This window comes from Colletotrichum lupini, chromosome 4 (assembly GCF_023278565.1).
Source record: "Colletotrichum lupini chromosome 4, complete sequence".
Taxonomy (NCBI): Eukaryota; Fungi; Ascomycota; class Sordariomycetes; order Glomerellales; family Glomerellaceae; genus Colletotrichum; species Colletotrichum lupini.
The window spans coordinates 3,643,254-3,659,968 of record NC_064677.1 but is presented as its reverse complement, the minus strand read 5'-3'; the positions used below and the strand labels follow the sequence as shown (position 1 = coordinate 3,659,968).

The following is a 16,715-nucleotide window of genomic DNA, read 5'->3' as shown; positions in this document are numbered from 1 at the left end:
ATGGTTTCCTGGACGATTCACTGGTGGAGGGGGCCTTGCTTTTGGCTCTGGTCCCAGAAACAGCAGACTCTCATTCTCCCACCCCCCCTGTTGTGTCAGGCTCACTCCCTCCACTCTCCCAGTCTTGTCTGCCACTCCCGCGGCAAACTGCCATTTGCCCACCTCACTCCCTCTTCCGCCGCCGTCGGGACTCACGTAGGGTAGGTACTCACACCCTCCCCCCCCTCCCCCATCTTCCCTCCCTCCCGCCCTCTGAACCTACCTAACCAGCCCAGGCTTACCTCACCCACCCGACCTTACCTTTCCGTAGCGGTAGCAGTACCTAACCCGCCAGTGTCTTTTGCCAGTGCCAGCCAGCGCAACCCACGGCCCAGCCAGTCCCAGCACCTTACCAGCCCAGGCGGCCACCCCCGTTAAGCGAGCAAATTGCCTCGCTCATGTGTCCGCCCCCTTCACTCTACGCTGTGCCGTTCAGACTTCACTTCTACCAACTCCACCACGACCTGACGGCTTGATCACGGCACAAATCAACCACCGACCCTGGACAGCACTCTATCGCCGTCGGATTACTTTCGCTACGAGTGTATCTGCTGGAAATCGTCATCAGGAAAATTCTTAACCCCCACGACAAGGCGCCGACGATCCACGAGGAAGCCGAGAGTGGTGCATGACGCTGCATCGGGGGATTGAGAGCCGTCGGCGGTTTGGCGCGACTCGCCACAACAACCCCCTCATCCTCTGATCTCGCCCAGAGCGAACATTCTTATCGAGCGCATCGTGGAATCCGGTTGAAAGGGATCTTGAAAGGCTTTTTCGGGAAAAGAAAGTGATTTTTCTTTCTTCGCGCCTTCCGATTCGGAGACGCTGTGACAGCAGCCGCCAATCCTTGGTCCGTTTCGACTTCCTCACCCTCACCGATCCGCAGCAATCACGATCACGACGCCCGCGGCGACGAAGAGACGATCCGAACTTCCTGCCATTGGCGAAGTCAATATGTCGTTCCATCCTCGAACCCCTCAAAGCCCTTCTCAGTTTTCTCCGGCAACTTCCGATCTCACATCGAGCATGAACAGCTCGGCCCCGTCAACAGCCACAACTCTGCCGACACCCGCCCACAGCGTCAACGGCAGCGCATCACAGCCCTCCGATATGTCGCAGGACATCGTCATGGGCGATGACTCGCCCCATAAACGCAAGCGCCCACTCGAGGATTTGGGTGATCGAGATCAGAAGAAAGCCCACATCGAGGATAGCAAAACTGGTATCGAGGCACTCCACCTGGATGTCGGAGAGAAATACCTACTTTGCCAAACTCGTAAGGCTCCCTTCAAAGTCCCCTGTTTCCGTGGCAGGCTGTCTCTGTCTTGCCATCTTCCCTCCCCTACGGCCTATCTAGTATTTTGGGCCTGTTCAATGTCGGACATATTTGGTTAACACTGAGCTAAATAGCGCACCACGAGAGACTGCCGCGTATCACGGAGGACCTCTTCGAGATGTTCAATCTTTCGGGTATCGCCGCAGAAGTCGCTCGCGAAAAGCCCAACGGTGAGAAGAACGCTCTGCGGAAGACGTACAAGGGTCAAATCAAGAAACTCGGAATTCTCGGCCGCTTCGACTCCGTCGCCCAGGACTGGGATGCTCCGAGAGACAAGGACGGCGAGAGTGGCGACAAGAAGAGAGAGGTCTACCACGGCTTCCGGGAATTGCTGGAGATTCCCGATGCCGAGTATTGGGGCACGCGGAACGACCCTATCACCAGTGGTCTGTCTGCTACTGTCAAGTCGATGCTCAACCGAGCAACGACTATGGCTAAGGGCCCGCTTCCTGTTAAGGATTGGGACAGCTCAGTTCTCGGAGACCTGACCCCGGGCAGCATGGAAGCCTTGAGACAGGGTCTCGGTGGTAAGGTGACTGCCCCAGGTACGCCATCCGCAACCACACCCAACCCCTTTGCGCGAAAGCAGCAACAGGGGCCTCAGGGGGCTGTTCGTCCTCAACGGACAACCAAGAAGCGTGGCTACGGTGATAACAGCTTCGAGGGATATGGCGAAGGCTTCCCTGACGACGGCTACTCTACGGGAGATGGCGATGATAGGGGAGGTCAGAAGCGTCGTAAGAAGGTTGGCCTCATTGCATCTATATAAGGCGTAACTGATCTAACACACTACGCCAGGATAACGGCAACGGCCAGACGTTCCCGAACACGATGCGTCCGCAAGGCTACGGATCCAGCGCCGTGGGTGCTTAGAAGCCACCTCCGGCGGCTAAGGTCGGCAACCGCCGAAACGCTCGCAAAAAGGGCTAAGCCCGACTATTGCCTTTATCTCATTTCCACGACTGGCCATCGTGTTGGATATCGCGGGTCTGCAAGCACGTTGCTGCTGGCACTGAAGTTTTGGGTTGCGAATCAGATCTATGCCCGTTGAGTGACCACGAGGCAGTCCCGCAGGAAGATTGAGGGCCAGCGGTTGACGACGATGCAACATGCGCGCGTCAAAAGGGGTACCGCTTCGAGGGTTACGGGGGGCCAAAGGCGGTGGTTGGACGGGGGTATATCTGCCCCCTTTTGATGAATTATTCCACTTTCAGCAGGGCGTTCAGGGGGATCAACTTACTTCCTTGTTACCATTTTACTCCTTTTTTTGCTTTTTTCCGGTTTTTTAACGCATTCAGTCGAGGTTGGGCAAACGAGAAAAAAACATGACCGACTGAAAGAAGGGACGGGGGAAAAAATACCACGCGGCTTCACAATGGGGAGGAGGAGGGGAAGGTCATTTCTAAAGGGCTGCTACGAAAGGGGACGGGAATCATTTTACCACGAACCACGACCACCACAAACCGAAAAAACCAATCATCACAAACCACCATCACCACCGGACACTTTTCCAAAGAAAAAAAAAATCATTTCTTCCCCTCTCCCACAATCCCACACACACACAAAGAAAGGCAAAGGGGGTGGGTGGGGGGACTTCAGAGGCTGGGTCGTTGTAGCACTAACACAAACAAAACACAAACAAGTAATTCCAAATAGAAGGCGTGAAGAAGGCCTCTACACACACAAACACACAAACACACACTAGATATTGTATGAGATTGTGAATTCGCCTATGCATTTTTATTCTTCAGGGTTGTTAAACCTCGAACTCTTGATTGACTATATGTTCATGTCACGAGCAAGATTACTTTGTACTAAAGTAGAATGTTTCTTGTTCGGTATCAACTTCACTGAGGTAGGCTACCCCACCTTCTAGACACGGACAGTCCTGCTGCCTCGTCCTGCCCCGTCTCCCCAAGTCCACGCATGTACCCCAGATTACAACGTCAAGGTGCCCAAACCTCCCCGGCATCAAGGTATCAGGCTACCAAGGCCATCAAGGCATCTCCATGATCGCCCTGACGCTCAAGTCATCCTGCACCCACGCCACGACGCGCTCCCCGACGTCGCCGATGAGCGTGTCGTAGTGCGGGCCCGGAAGGAAGAGGCCGCAGTGGGCGCCGACCTCGTCCATGCCCTCCATGTACACCGACACCCACGTCTCGTCACGTCTGCCGTTCTTCTTGCCGGGCAGGGTGCAGAATTTCCGCTCCTTTTTGGGTCTGTCTGGTTTGGCGTTGGATTTGGCATTGGCTTTCGAGTTGGAGCTGGAGTGTGCGGCGACGGCCTTGGGACGGCTCGGGATCGCGGTGTTGTTGTCGTTGTTGGTGGTGGTGTCGACGGATACCGCAGAGGACGAAGATGGTGCGGCGACTGCGGGCGGCCGGTCCTTGACTGCTGCCGCGGCTCCGGCAATAACAGTCGCTGCCATTTCGGCCTCGACCTCTGCAGACTTCTTCTTCTTCTTCTCCTCCTCCTTCTCATCATCATCATCATCATCGGCGTCACTATCGAGCGGCTCCCCGCGTAATCTCCTCCCCTCCCTCTCCATCCTCTTGGCCTCCTCCGCCAGCCTCCGCGCCTCCTTCTGATCGTGCGTTTCTTCAGCCGCTTCCCTCCGGGCCGCCTCCTCCTCCTGTTGCCGCCGTTTCTGTTCTTCCTTTTGCAACTTCAGTCCTTCCTTTTCGATCCTCTGCGCTTCCTTGGCAGCCTCCTTTTCCACCTTTTTGCGGCGCTTCTCAACGAGTTTCTGACGCTCCTTGATGGCTTTGTCGCGGCTCTTGACGGCAGACTCGTACGCCTTTTGCGCGCGCTTGCCTTCCTTCTCCGCCTGTTTCCGGGCGTCCTTGTCCGTGTACCTATCTAGATCCGGGGGCGTCGGCTGTTCGGGGAGGTCGGGGATGGGCGGTAGTTCTGCTTCGGGTATGACATCTCCCGTGGGCGTCGCCGCACCGGCCTCGGGACTTTTCTCCGTCTCGTCGGCCGCCACAGTTGAAGAAGTTGAAACAGGCACGGTTCCTTCGACTTGGGTGTCGGTAGTGAGCTCCTCGTGTGAGTCGACATCGCCTTCCTTCTCCTTACCCTTTGGTTCGCGCGTCTCCTTGTCGAGCGCATCGGTCGAGTGCGAACCTGCCTTTGTATCATGGTCAAACCGTGCCTGCTGTTCCTCGTGGAGCGTCGAAAGCCGTTCGTCAATGTCCTCCATCGGAATCGGCTCGAGCAGTTCCATTTCCTGTCCATCGTCAGACGACAGAGAGATCCTGGGCGTCGACGAAGACGGTGGAGATAGATGGGAGCCGATTTGCAACGTGCTCGGGGCCGCGCGATGCTCGGGGGACGTTGGTGACTCGGGGGATTTTGGCGAGTCTGGCGTCTTTGGTTTCTTGGGTCTGCCCGAGCTGAGTGTGTAGTAGTTGATGAAGCGGACCCTGACCTGAGCCGGCCGGTTGACGTTGTTGCCATCGCCTACGTGCTGCAGGGGGTCGACGCTCTCCATGGCGCGGAGCTTGTTGTACCGAGCATTCAGACCGGGATAATCCGCCAAGCAGCCGCCGTATTCGAGATGAGACATGACGTGGTTCTTGGTAGCGTCCCAGATGCCCTCGCGGCTGTGCTTCTTTGCAAAGTGTCCCAGCCGCCTCATAAAGGTACGATCTTTAAGGTTCACGTCGTTGAAGAAGGATGGGTTAAAGGTGGGATCCGGCTGGTGCGGTGGTGCATTGCTCGAGGAGATGGATGGTGTGTTGCTCGGGTGCGGCGAGAGGTCTGCACCGAGTGAGCTCGTCGTCTCCAGGGTGTACATGGACGGGTTGGGACTGGCCAGGGCCGAGTTGGTAGGGCTTAGCTGGTTGAGGGCCTCGTGCTCTGGCTTCTCCTCTGTCGGGGTGGCCGGTCTGAACAAGCTGGATATTCCAGCGACAATGATGCCGGGGTGAAGGCCAAGGAACGGTGAGTCCAGTGAGATGGTGCCGAGGATACGATGCTTGTACGGGTGGCGTCGGTACGGGTGCCGATTAGGCTGAAGAACATGTCAGTCAAGCTGTCTATCGACCTTGGATGTACATGGGCAAGCTATACCATCATGGCAACCTCGGCGGCGAGCAGTCCTCCCATTGAGTGTCCGACGAGAATGACATCAGTCGAGTCGGACTCGTGCGGCTCCAGCCACTGGCTAAAATTATCACGAGCCACATCGATGGCCTTGTACGTCTTATAGCGAGGGTAGATTTTGGAATGGACGACGTGCGTCTCCGCAAGAGCTTCTTTGAGGTGATTATGGACGTGAGCGGGGAACGAGCGAAAGGACGACTCGTTACCGTAGAAGCCGTGGATGTAGATGACGAGCAGGGTCCGGCGGGTGACGCCGTCGCGGTCCTTTGTGGACGGGGCAAGCGAGTGAGCCGATGAAGACCTAGGATCGGCGAGGCGCCACTTGGAGTCCACGATGCCGAGACCGTCGGCGGCAGAGGAGGAAGGGTAGCCCGAGGACGGACCGGCGACGGCGGCGGTAGGTGGGGGCGGGAACTGGGTTGAGGACGTGGAGCCAAAGTGACCGGAGCCGGAAGCGGATGCGGTCACGGAGTAGGGCGGCGGTGGTGCGGACGAGGACGAAGGTCCGTCGTAGGCGTAACCGGACATGACGTCAGATTTTGGGCAAAGCCCAGACAGGTGTGTATGATGTGGAGGTCTAGAATGTGCTGTACTTTATCTGTACTACTGTGTATGTGGACAGGAGTGGAAGAGGAGGGGGAGGGGGTGCAGGGGCGGTAAAGCTTGGGGAGGGGTAAAAGGAAGGAAAGGGCGACCACGGCGAAGAATGCTTTTAGGGATGAGAGCTTCCAGGTGTTGCCGTGTGTGTAGGTGTTTTGCGATACGGAAATGGAGGAAGGAAGGATGGAGTCGGATGTCCAGATATAACACGGAGGGCCAGAGACCCGTCACGGCCAACGGGCATTGATGAGGGTGAGGAGGAGGAGGAGACCGTGGGCTATTTCATTGACATTTGCCTTGGTTGAGGGTGCTTGCTGCAAGATGCAAGAGTCTGGCCCAGGCGCACGCGTTTTGGTCCTGATGAGTCCAAGGTACTGTAGCTTTGCCGTGTCGTGGTAGGTCGAGATCAGGTACTTACTGCAAGGTTGGTAGAGAAGCCAGAGGCAGAGGTAGGGATGCAGCTGTGGGATGACTGCTGGAGAGTGGAGGTACGAAGTACCCGAGTGGTGTGGTGCCGTACAGAATACGCGGGAAAAGCGAAACTCGGGTACTTGGTCTCTCCTACCTTACCTGGCCTGCCTGACCTTATTAATACGGATACTTTTTGGTGAGAAACCTCATTGCGCCGCTGCTGCGCCCTGTTTTCCCCGGTGGACAGGTATCCGTACGCCAACTGCATTACCTTTGTTTTTTTGTTCTTTTTTTTTTTTTCAACAAGCTGTCAAGTACGAAGTACCCGACGGCAAGAAGGCATCTCAGTCACCTCCCGTCGGAGACCTAGAGCCTCTAGAGGAAAGAAAAGAGCAGTCGAGCCACCACAGCCACTTTGCGCTTGCCTGTATCAGGCCATCAGACGATAAGCCCCAGACGGGCACTGGCCCAGGTAAGGTAAGGGAGTGGGTACCTAGGCGACTGGCTCCCGCCACCCACTGGCGGTTAAAGATGCCGGAGCCACGTTTGGCAGCCACTCCCACCCAAAGTTGGCATTCATGGCAAGTAGGAAATGACGACATGCTGCAACCTCGAAACAAAAGCAGTCGTAACCTCCTCGGCGAACCACTTCCCAGTTCACCTCCTCGCGTTGCCCTCGCCGTTGCAGTCCTCGGGTTTTCGGATCTGTTTTCGCGCGGCTCGCGGTTTGAGTCGTCGGTTTTGCATACACCGCTTACCGCGTAAGGGTATCTGCAGCACAGCCATCTACTTACACCCAAACGTTGGGCCTGAGTCAGCCACGCTTTGGTCAACTCGCGGGTCGCAACCAGAACGTGGAATCGCGAGACTCAAAGTCGGCACCTAGGAGCGCAGGGCTCAAATGAGCCAAGTCGGAAGTTTATGGCCGCGCCTAACTGCCTACCTCAGAACTCCGTTACGGATTCGCATGTTCAGGCTTCGCTTGAATATAAGTGTTAAAAGAAAGCCATCAGGGCTGTGCGAGACAAACTTTTGACTCGCAGTTAGTCTGTCGCTTCCCTCTTCACCTCGAGAGCCTCATCCAGTCTTCAACTATTCAACAATGTCCCAGGAAGAAAAAGTAGGACTCTGTCATTGATAATTACGCCAAGCCGGGCGTCAATAACCACTGCATCACTCGCTCAGAGATTCAAGAGACTTGTAAGGATAATTACAGCGTTTCCACTGGTTCATGACACACAAACAGGACCACCCTGGCAGCTTTCCCTTCCAAGTTTCCTTCGATACAACAACTGCGCGAACTCTATCTATGCTTTAATGAGCTTGCTGGTTCAGTGCTTGGACGCGTAGAAGTTTAATACTCGGCAGGTGTGCCACAAACCAGACAAAGCAGTAATAATCAAAATTGAGCCCTGCATTTGTGCAGGTTTTGTAGACCATCAACTCCTGCCCAATCAGCATCTCTCACGGCGCAGACCGTCAAGTTTGATTTCGATATCCTCTATGCCTGCCAAACCCCCTTGAAGATGGTCCCCTCTAAAAATCAGGTTGGCTGAGAGAGAGAGAAAACTCCCCGTTCTCTCAGATGAACGTCCCATCGTCCTGTTGCAGTCATTTTCCTCGATTCGGGGGCCGAGGGTAGGGCAGGGGCCGGCAGGGCATCGCCATGGGTGATGGGTCATTTGGGAGATTACACAGATTAGATTGGAGACTCCATCGTCGCTCTTCTCCGTTGCAACCGTCGCCCACTCCAACCAAAGTTTGTTAGAAAACCTCGAACGGGTTCCATCGAAGGGTTTGTTATTGTCTGTTTCTGGTTGATCTGCCTTGCTGCCAAATGTGGTCCGCCAAAGGAGAATAAAAATACCGAAACGGCGCCCGGTAGTTGATAGACATGGTTCCGCGGCGCCAATTCCCTCATCTTCAGGTGGACGTTCGTCCGTCGGGACGACGGGGTCCAAGGTTTCCAGAAGGATGGGGCCTAGAACGAGACAACAAGAGAGAACAGACAGACGGCAGACGGCTATCCGTCCTCAGACATCGTGTGTTCTGGCCCACGGACACGGCCACTTGTACGCTAAGCTGGTCGCAGTTTCGTGGAATTCAGTGCGGCTCCTCTTGGAGTAGAAGTGAAGAATTCGATGCGAGCTATAGAAGGGTAGCTGCCCGTCGTCTCGGGAACGCGCCCTGGAGAAAACCCACCGGGATGGTAATGAACGTGCTTTCCTACGGATAGAGTCGTTGTTGTCTCGCGCACTTTTTCGACTCTTGTTCCTGTGGTACGGAGTACGGATACTGTGGTTAGTCTACCCACGTTTACGCTGCACAACATCTGCACTACACAGCAGTCTTAGCCAAACCATCGACTGCACCCCCAGGCTGTCGAACGTTCGACAAGCCAAGAGGTACAAGCCTTTCTTTCATTAAACTCCACTTTACGCCTGTCGGGGAGGGGGTCGGTTCAAGGGAGGATTACGTACAGCCGTGGAGATCTTGTCATTCCAGTGCCGTGCTTGGTCTTAGATGACGCCGTGGTTCGAATGACAATCTTTCCTTGGTGCGAATACCAAAATGTGCGAATACTTGGACAACGCTCGCTGCCATGTCGCAAGGGAAGGAAAGCACATTCGACGGTCCCAGAATTCAGAGAGCCTCCTGAGACGCGCTAAATCGTCTCATACATACAATCGTTCAACTTGCCAAATGATACCTATATGATAACGCATAATTTATGACCTGTAAACGGGGAAGAAGCCGAACACCTTAATTCTGGGTAATTCGGACCACTTGCGCCAGTAAAAAGACTCCATCATCAGTGAGGCAGTGAAGAGCAAGTTCCGTCACGCCGAGAAATATAACGGGGCAAGGGAAAGGGGGCATCAGAAGAGACGGGGGTTCCAGGTTACCCCAGTGTTTGTTTCGATGGAAACGAAATTCGTCCCATGATCGCCGAGCCTCGCCAAGCTTCCAACACGCAGAGACAGAGGCGACAGAGCAGGCTCGAGGCTTGCCGTGCACTAGGAGAGAAAACCAGATGGAGGCCCCTCCCATCTCAAAGGCATGTGGGTGCTCGACGTCTGTTAGCCACCCGCTTCTAGAACGAACCCATCGTCGTAGAATTAGCCGTAGACTTCTGTAGGCGTTGGTCAAAGTTGAAGGAGTCTGACAATCGCCTTCTCCTGGTTGATTCGGCATACGGGAGTCAATTGTTACCCGTCTTTTGAATCTTTTGCAACCTCGCCAGGCTCACCTTGCTAGATTTGAGGGGAATCCTAGGCTAGGTCGCATGTACAACAGCCAATATTCATTTCGTGTAGGTACTGATGCGGGTATGTGCTCTGCCATTGTTTCTCTGCGTTGGGCGTTCGCTTGGTTTCTTGCCCTGGAAGCATGCCTTCCCCTCGCCCATAACACCTTTCGATACTACGCAGTATGCGTTTGGAGGATGAAGAGGGGCTAATCCGTCCCGTCCGTCTCGTCCGCACGTTTCGTTTGGTTCTTCGCCCGGGGCGCCGGCCATGGCAGCCAAAGGGTGAACGGCCCCACGAACTCCATGAAGGGCCCCCAAGAAATGGAGCCCAGGCCAGGGATCCAGATGCATATGCAGGTACCGCGCACTGTATGCCGTATCCGTGCGGCCACAAGAAGAAACAAAAACATCATATTCGGCTTATGGAAGACTGTATTCAAAGGCGATAGTGAACGAGGAGAAGCGAGCATTTGCTTGGATTCGTAAAGTTTGGCTCCTTCGTGGTGAATACGAGATGGAGGGTGTCTGCGGTACGAGGTGAGGAAAAGCCACGAAGCTGCCCCCAACAGAGCCGCCCAACGGACTTTGGTAGGTACTGATTGCGAATGATTTGACTTCAGGTCAGAAGGCGCGAATGAGTCGGCACAACCCTCGGGGGAGTGAAGAGTACTGGTCAGGCAGGTAGGCGGCTCGCAGATGACATGGCGAGACTAGAGATTTCAATGGTGGTCACACAGGTTGATTTTGGCGCATGCCTCCTCGACATGCATGCGTGGACAAACTTTTTGGTCGCATTCTCGGATCGATTTTTTGCTTGTATTTTCCTTTGTTTAATTTCTTCTCTTCCATTCTCCACCATGGTTGGCTCGTCATGCGCCGTCTAGGGATGATGGACTTGAAGAGTTGCGAACTTTATGCTGCAAGCTGTGAGAAGTGTTGAGTATTAAAATGCTGGCATCAGTTCAGCGGTAGCCGTAGCTGAGCGACGAAGACAACGTACGAAGAGTTGGAGTAGTGGAGTCGCTAATACTGGCTCGTGTCGTCGTAAGTTGGCCCATTTATTTCGCAGATATTTTTTATTCCATTGGATTCCGGATCTCCAAAATGCAGATGCAGAGCCGTTGACCCTCCTCCTCAAGCATCGGTTTGGGGAAGGTGGGCGATCCTTCATGGACCTCTCTGTCTCTAGCGTCAAGATGCTTCGTCATTGTTGGTATCCGTAGGTATCCGTAGGCACGTTATTAGTGTGGTAAGATAGCGTACCCGGGAGGCATGTCTGGTCTGGACCTTTCTGGATTCTGGATGGCAGTTGGTCGAGCGGGTTGCGCCGCGTGGGCCGCCATGATCTCGTGGGCGAAACCAACGGCGCCAATTGAACGCGCAGAAGACGAGTTGAATTGCTCACGGACACGGACCTCGTAGCCAAATAAAGACTTTTGTAAGGGAAAACGAGACACATTCGTCGGGCTTGCGCAGGCCATTCCTTTCCTGGACCTCGTGTGTCCATGTCTCGTGTGTCTTGTACGTATTTTTGACGCGGTGCCTTAGTCAGACTTGTCGGCTTCTTCTCTGTGCCTCTTTCGTCCCATGCATCATCTCATTTCATGTCATCCCGACGGATGGTGGTGTGTGCTGGTGCTGTCACCTCTGATTTGATCGGCGGGATGTTTCTCGTTTCCTTTTCTTCTCTGTCGCCTTGATGCCACCGAAGGGCCTGTGCTTTCACCTGTCTGTCCATCGATTAGCCATTGCCTTTCCATCCAAAGCCAATGGACAGTGTACAGTGTATCCATGGACCATAAGGTACGATTGAAGCCGTTGGCAATGAGGTACGGGGTACTGCGTAGGTTGCGTTGGATGATACGCCGTGTGTTGACTGGCGTACTGTGCGGGCCTCGATGTGACAGGCACCAGATGGGAAGACGTGAGAGGGATAGAAAAGAAAGCAGCAAGAGAGAAAAGGGCAGGGACGCCATGGCGATGGGGTGCATGTTCCCTGCCCATCCCCTGTCCCCTGTCCCTGGCCCATGGTGCCCGTTCCTGGTCGGCCCATGCCCCCATTGCTGGTGGAGGGGGAGGGGGCCACTGGGGGCACTGAGAGAAGGGGGGGGGGGGGCCGCTCCCCGTGATAGTGGACAGTGGAACTGCTCACTGCAACTTTGGCGAGGTGTGGTTGGCCAATGGGACGCGATGTCCTCCAACTAGCAGCCACTCGCCAATATCAAGCGAGATTATCGAAATCTTCCCACCTGCGAGTGACTGCAATCTGCGCCTGTGTGCCAGTCCTACTGCGTATCTTTCGTGCTTTGCTACCGAGTACCTTTTTGTCAATTCTGTCTTTCCAACCGCCCAGTGCCAATGTCCTCCTCTGCTTCTACCAAAAGTCCAAGGGCCCCCCCAGACACTTCCCAGGGCAAGAACAGATTGAAGTGAACAGGGCGACGCCCACCTCACGTCGAAGCGCTCAACTTTGACCGAAAAGGTGTGACTCTCTCACTTGACTGGACCTGCGTTGTTTCCCTTTCCAAACGGATATTGCATGTTATTACGGAGTACACTACGGAGTACCTTACCCTACCTTACCTTACCTTACCTTAGAGCCCGGCCTACGATCGATCCATTGCCTATTATTATCGTCGTGCCTGCTCACTCCACTCCCCCCCCCCCCATCCGCGGCGCCTGTGTGTCTGTCTGTCTGTCTGTCTGTCTGTCTGTCTGTCTGTCTGTCTGTCTGTCTGTCTGTCTCTTCTCTTCTTCTACTCCTCCCTCCTCCTTCTCCTCCCATTCCGACTCCTTCTGGTCCTCTCCTCTTCGCCTCCTGCCAGCAACACACGCTTACGCCGCCATGCCATCGTCCTGATCCATCGGCCATGAGAATTGGCGGATGCAAGGGAGACAAAGGATCTCGAACACGAACAACGAGAAACGGCTGACACGAACTGTCCACGGTCCCTTCCTGTTGTTGGCTTTTTAAGTCCTTTCCGGGGGCAATCGCACTTTCGCACACACGGCATCCGGAGGAAATTTCAGAAAGAGTGTAGGGGAAAAAAGAACGACCATCTGTTGATTCGGAACGAAAGGGGGAATTGCATTCGCGCGGCCCGTTGCAGGACACCACTTCCACAACCACCAACCACCAGACGATAGTACCATTTTATCGACACATGGCCATGAGGATGCCAAGAATGAAATTCGAATAGATCGACAATTCCCATCCAAACACAAACCACACACACACACTCGCTCACACTCGCTTACTTACCCGGTGATCCAACACCAGTCACTCGTTTACCTTGTTTCTATCTTTATTCCCGTCCCGCCCTGGGAACACGCCGGCTTGAAGTTCGCCTCCCCCAGTTTACCAAAAAAGACAACCAACCACACACAACGGCCGGGGCAAAAGCTCAGCCTCTGCCTACTTGGCCCAACGCCACCCCATCGAAGCCATGACTAAATCACTGCGCGGGTCTTCACTCCCTCAGGCCCGCTCATACCATCACAATCATTACCATTTACACAACCAACGTGCAGCCACCCCCGAGAATGCGAATCACCACCATCGCCAACTCGACGACCCCAGCCCGACGACTCCCAGCCCCGACGCCGCCACCTCGTCGAGCGCCGCCGCACCGAGAATCGTCGTCCAGACCGTCTCCCTCATTCAAATAGTCGATGCCACCGGCTCCCCTATCCAAGTCCAGACCATCTTCCCGACGGCCGCCACCGTGGATGCTTCATCAACCACCAGTGCCGCCCTTGACTTGTCAATTGCCGCGGTACCATCCTCAACTTCGTCCACCGATTCTTCCACGACATCTTCTAGCACGACGAATGACTCAGCACTGTCGACACCGGCGCCCACCACATCCACTTCCACCGACTCTTCCACCAGTCAAGATATCTCCTTGACGTCCGATCCTTTATCGACCCCAGCACCTTCAGAAGCTACGCCGTCACTCTACCCTACGTTGAGTGGCCAGTCAAACTCGACAATTTGTGCGCCGCCTCCCCTTTTGTCGCGTGTCCTAGACCGAAGCAGCTGACTCAATATCTAGCATTCCTTACGTCAACAAACTCTTCTTCAACCTCAGTCTCTACCACAACCAGTTTTACTAGCCAGCTTTCGTCTGGGTCAACAAGCGTCACTTCATCAATACTTTCATCCCTGTCATCGACGACATGGGGCTCCAACTCGGGTTCGACTGCAACCTCGACATCGGCATCGACCTCGGTTTCGGGTTCTAGCAGATTGAGCACGTCTACTTTTACCACGAGCGCCTCGCAATCGCCCTCAAATGAAGCGACAGCTTCCGGAGATGGGACCGCTGGTGGAATCGGCGGCGGCGCGGCGGGGACGGCTGCACCCACTTCAACCTCCACCTCGGACAATTCTAGCGGTAGCGGTTCGCCAACGCCAACGGCAACTGTCGTAGGAAGCGTCGTAGGAAGTTTGGCTGGAGCGGCTTTCCTTGTGGTGCTGGTATTCCTCGCTCTTCGGTGGAAGAAGCGTACCGGTGGACGGTTCCGCCTCAGTGAGGCCAGCGCCGGCAAACGAGGCATCCTGACCGGTTCCGGCGGTCCACCCGGTGGCAATGGCGGCGGCATGGTTCAACGGTCGTTATCGTTTGATCCCACGACAGCGGCCGCTGGTGCCGGGGCCGGAGCAGGTGCGATGGCCGTGGCTCACAAGCCTTCCTCAAGGAGGGCTAGCGAGCCTTCCGAAACCGGCGAAAGAGGCTTTGTCCGAGTAGCCGGCAGGAAACTGCCTTCTGTGCTACAAGCCGGAGGCGACGGTTACACAGATCCACGCGAGGGCACTTCAGCCGCCGTGAACGATGACGAATCAGTCTACTTCCGGGACTCTCAAGCCTTTTTCGACCCCAACGGTCAAACAACACGCCTCGCACTCGGCTCGCCCATGAGGCCAGTCAGCGGTGTCGTGGTCTTCAAAGAGTCGCCGGCTCGAACGCCAGTGACCGAATCGGCGCCGTTCCCGCCTCCGGCCGCGTCTCCGCAGACAAATCCGCCGTTCGTGCCGTTACAGCCCCCCGGTCGGGACCCAATTGGTCGGACCTTACCTTCGCAGGACGGGTCTCGGGGCTCTCGGGGTTCGGCTTCTAGGTTTCACGAAGACATGTGAATTCACTTTTTTCCTTTATGCTCAACCTTTTTTCCCTTCTTCTTTTTCATTCCCAGCTCGGCCAATGCCGAGCTCGAGGGCAACGCCGGGACTCCAAAAACGTACCTTGAGGCGTATTGTACATTCTTACCAATCTTTCAAACGATAATTACTAGTACTTATTTGGAGGGGTTTTGGGTGGTTGGAGGGTTACACCTTTTTTGCTTTGTGCCATCTTTGCGGACTCTACGACGGCATATGGAATGGCGTTGAGAGAGTTTCTGGCACGTCTGATATGAGCCTTTTTCGTTCCGGTCGTGCGGAAGGGAGGTGAATCCATGGAGAAGGGGGAAGTGATATGGATTCAATTTTTCAAAAGCAAGCAAGCACGCACGCATGCACCGGCTCCGGACCGCAATTGCTGCATTGGCATCCGCAGCTGAGGCGAGTGTTGGGCTTGCTTGGATGTAAATAAGTTTTCTTTTCAAGTTTCGCCCCAAGACGGGAGACGAGAAAGAGAGAGTGAGAGGTCAGAGACGGGCCAAAGGGGGATAGAGCGTGGAGGGCAACATTAGATTTTTACCTTTTCTGGCCACGGCCACGAAGGGGAGAAAAAGAGAAGATGAAGTCTATCCGACCTCTTTTTTTGCCAACGATTCTTCTGCCCCTACCTTACCTCACTTGCCTTGAGCGTACGGAGTACACGGTATCAAACCACATGCGTACGAAGTAAAAGGCGCGACCATCTTTTTCCGCGTATGGAAGTTTGTGCTCTCCCATGTGACGAGAACTCTATCTCACTCGAGCTTCCTAACCGCCAGTTGGGGATCCACTTGCGATGATGAACATGCCGTGCCGTGTCCTCCCCGTCCGATCTTTTCCCCTTGAAAGGTGGAGAGAAATCCAATTGTAGCAAGACCGGGGGTGAGGGACCGGAAGCGCGGCTGCGGTTGCGTTGGATGATGGAGAGGACGGCTTCTCGCTGAGTGGTGTAAGGAGAGAAGAACAAGAACAAAAGGTTGACTCTTTCCTCTCCTCGGGCTGCCTCCGGGAAAGCTCGTAAGATTCGCACAAAGAAAGGCTTTTGCGCAAAACAAAACGCGGACCCTGATTTCTTGGAGGAGGCTTTCCCCCGGAGGCGGAGTCTGAATCTTTGGGGGGGGGGGGGGGGGGGGAGACTGCAGAGAATCCCCAAGAACGTTGTTGCCTTCCCGGGTGGAGTCGCTTTCTTGGTGAACCATCTTGAGACACGTATGAAACGGTGGGAACCAGAACGAATGGTCGTGTCGAGCTTCTTTTTTTTTCTTGCCTTTCTTCAACAACCACCCCCGTCCCAGAATTCTGGGGCGGCAACCTTGTGTCCCGCTTGGGCCGCGCCCTTACCATGACAAATTCGTCTTCAAGTTTGGGGCATAGAACTGTTGGTATTCTCTTTGCAGCGTCTTACACGATCCCGATTGGGTACGAAAGTAGGCACTCACCTCACTGTGGCCTGCTTCCTGTAGGGCGGGTGTCTCATCCATCAGGCGTTTATGAGTGTTTACCATCTCATCCCATTCCATTCCCCGGTACCGTCATCTACAACACGGGATGAAACATCTTTTTTGGGTAGTTGGTCTCAATGGAGGAACAGATGGGCATCATGTGCAAAGCGCCCATACCACTGCACTGCACACCCGAGGCCGCTCATGATCATCCAGTACGAGTTATCGCAAAAAGGTCGATGATGGAGGTGTAGTGCTGTCAAGTGTCGAGCCTCATCTGCCCATTGTCATTTTGCGATACTTCTCGTATAACACGGTCGTGGTGGCTTCGGGTGCTTCATACCTGGGGGGGCAAAGACAGCATGC

The 16,715-nt window shown here is 54.9% G+C and overlaps 6 protein-coding genes across 6 annotated transcripts; 3 read left to right on the top strand and 3 right to left on the bottom strand.

Moving 5' to 3' along the window:
• Positions 1-993: 993 nt before the first annotated feature.
• Positions 994-2,248, top strand: CLUP02_08160 (Rox3 mediator complex subunit; the record flags this gene model as incomplete). Its single annotated transcript, XM_049287150.1, has 3 exons — positions 994-1,315; positions 1,450-2,120; positions 2,174-2,248. 3 exons carry the CDS (start codon positions 994-996, stop codon positions 2,246-2,248), a joined length of 1,068 nt encoding a protein of 355 aa, XP_049144293.1.
• Positions 2,249-3,371: 1,123 nt separating this feature from the next.
• Positions 3,372-6,013, bottom strand: CLUP02_08159 (uncharacterized protein; the record flags this gene model as incomplete). Its single annotated transcript, XM_049287149.1, has 2 exons — positions 3,372-5,393; positions 5,453-6,013. 2 exons carry the CDS (start codon positions 6,011-6,013, stop codon positions 3,372-3,374), a joined length of 2,583 nt encoding a protein of 860 aa, XP_049144292.1.
• Positions 6,014-6,067: 54 nt separating this feature from the next.
• On the top strand, positions 6,068-8,052 carry CLUP02_08158 (uncharacterized protein; the record flags this gene model as incomplete). The annotated part of the gene is made up of 12 exons (XM_049287148.1): positions 6,068-6,074; positions 6,236-6,357; positions 6,414-6,439; positions 6,510-6,573; positions 6,812-6,968; positions 7,028-7,064; positions 7,120-7,257; positions 7,315-7,465; positions 7,540-7,616; positions 7,682-7,696; positions 7,743-7,825; positions 7,955-8,052. 12 exons carry the CDS (start codon positions 6,068-6,070, stop codon positions 8,050-8,052), a joined length of 975 nt encoding a protein of 324 aa, XP_049144291.1.
• A 25-nt stretch (positions 8,053-8,077) lies between these two features.
• CLUP02_08157 (uncharacterized protein) lies at positions 8,078-12,287 on the bottom strand (the record flags this gene model as incomplete). Its single annotated transcript, XM_049287147.1, has 18 exons — positions 8,078-8,098; positions 8,191-8,477; positions 8,559-8,770; positions 8,838-8,875; positions 8,973-9,161; positions 9,281-9,675; positions 9,818-9,919; positions 9,982-10,456; positions 10,525-10,626; positions 10,747-10,945; positions 11,010-11,234; positions 11,301-11,323; positions 11,392-11,472; positions 11,529-11,640; positions 11,718-11,831; positions 11,899-12,012; positions 12,093-12,195; positions 12,254-12,287. The coding sequence occupies 18 exons, from the start codon at positions 12,285-12,287 to the stop codon at positions 8,078-8,080; spliced, it is 2,826 nt and encodes a 941-aa protein (XP_049144290.1).
• A 294-nt stretch (positions 12,288-12,581) lies between these two features.
• Positions 12,582-12,899, bottom strand: CLUP02_08156 (uncharacterized protein; the record flags this gene model as incomplete). Its single annotated transcript, XM_049287146.1, has 2 exons — positions 12,582-12,698; positions 12,756-12,899. The coding sequence occupies 2 exons, from the start codon at positions 12,897-12,899 to the stop codon at positions 12,582-12,584; spliced, it is 261 nt and encodes an 86-aa protein (XP_049144289.1).
• A 293-nt stretch (positions 12,900-13,192) lies between these two features.
• Positions 13,193-14,886, top strand: CLUP02_08155 (uncharacterized protein; the record flags this gene model as incomplete). Its single annotated transcript, XM_049287145.1, has 2 exons — positions 13,193-13,742; positions 13,802-14,886. The coding sequence occupies 2 exons, from the start codon at positions 13,193-13,195 to the stop codon at positions 14,884-14,886; spliced, it is 1,635 nt and encodes a 544-aa protein (XP_049144288.1).
• Positions 14,887-16,715: the final 1,829 nt, after the last annotated feature.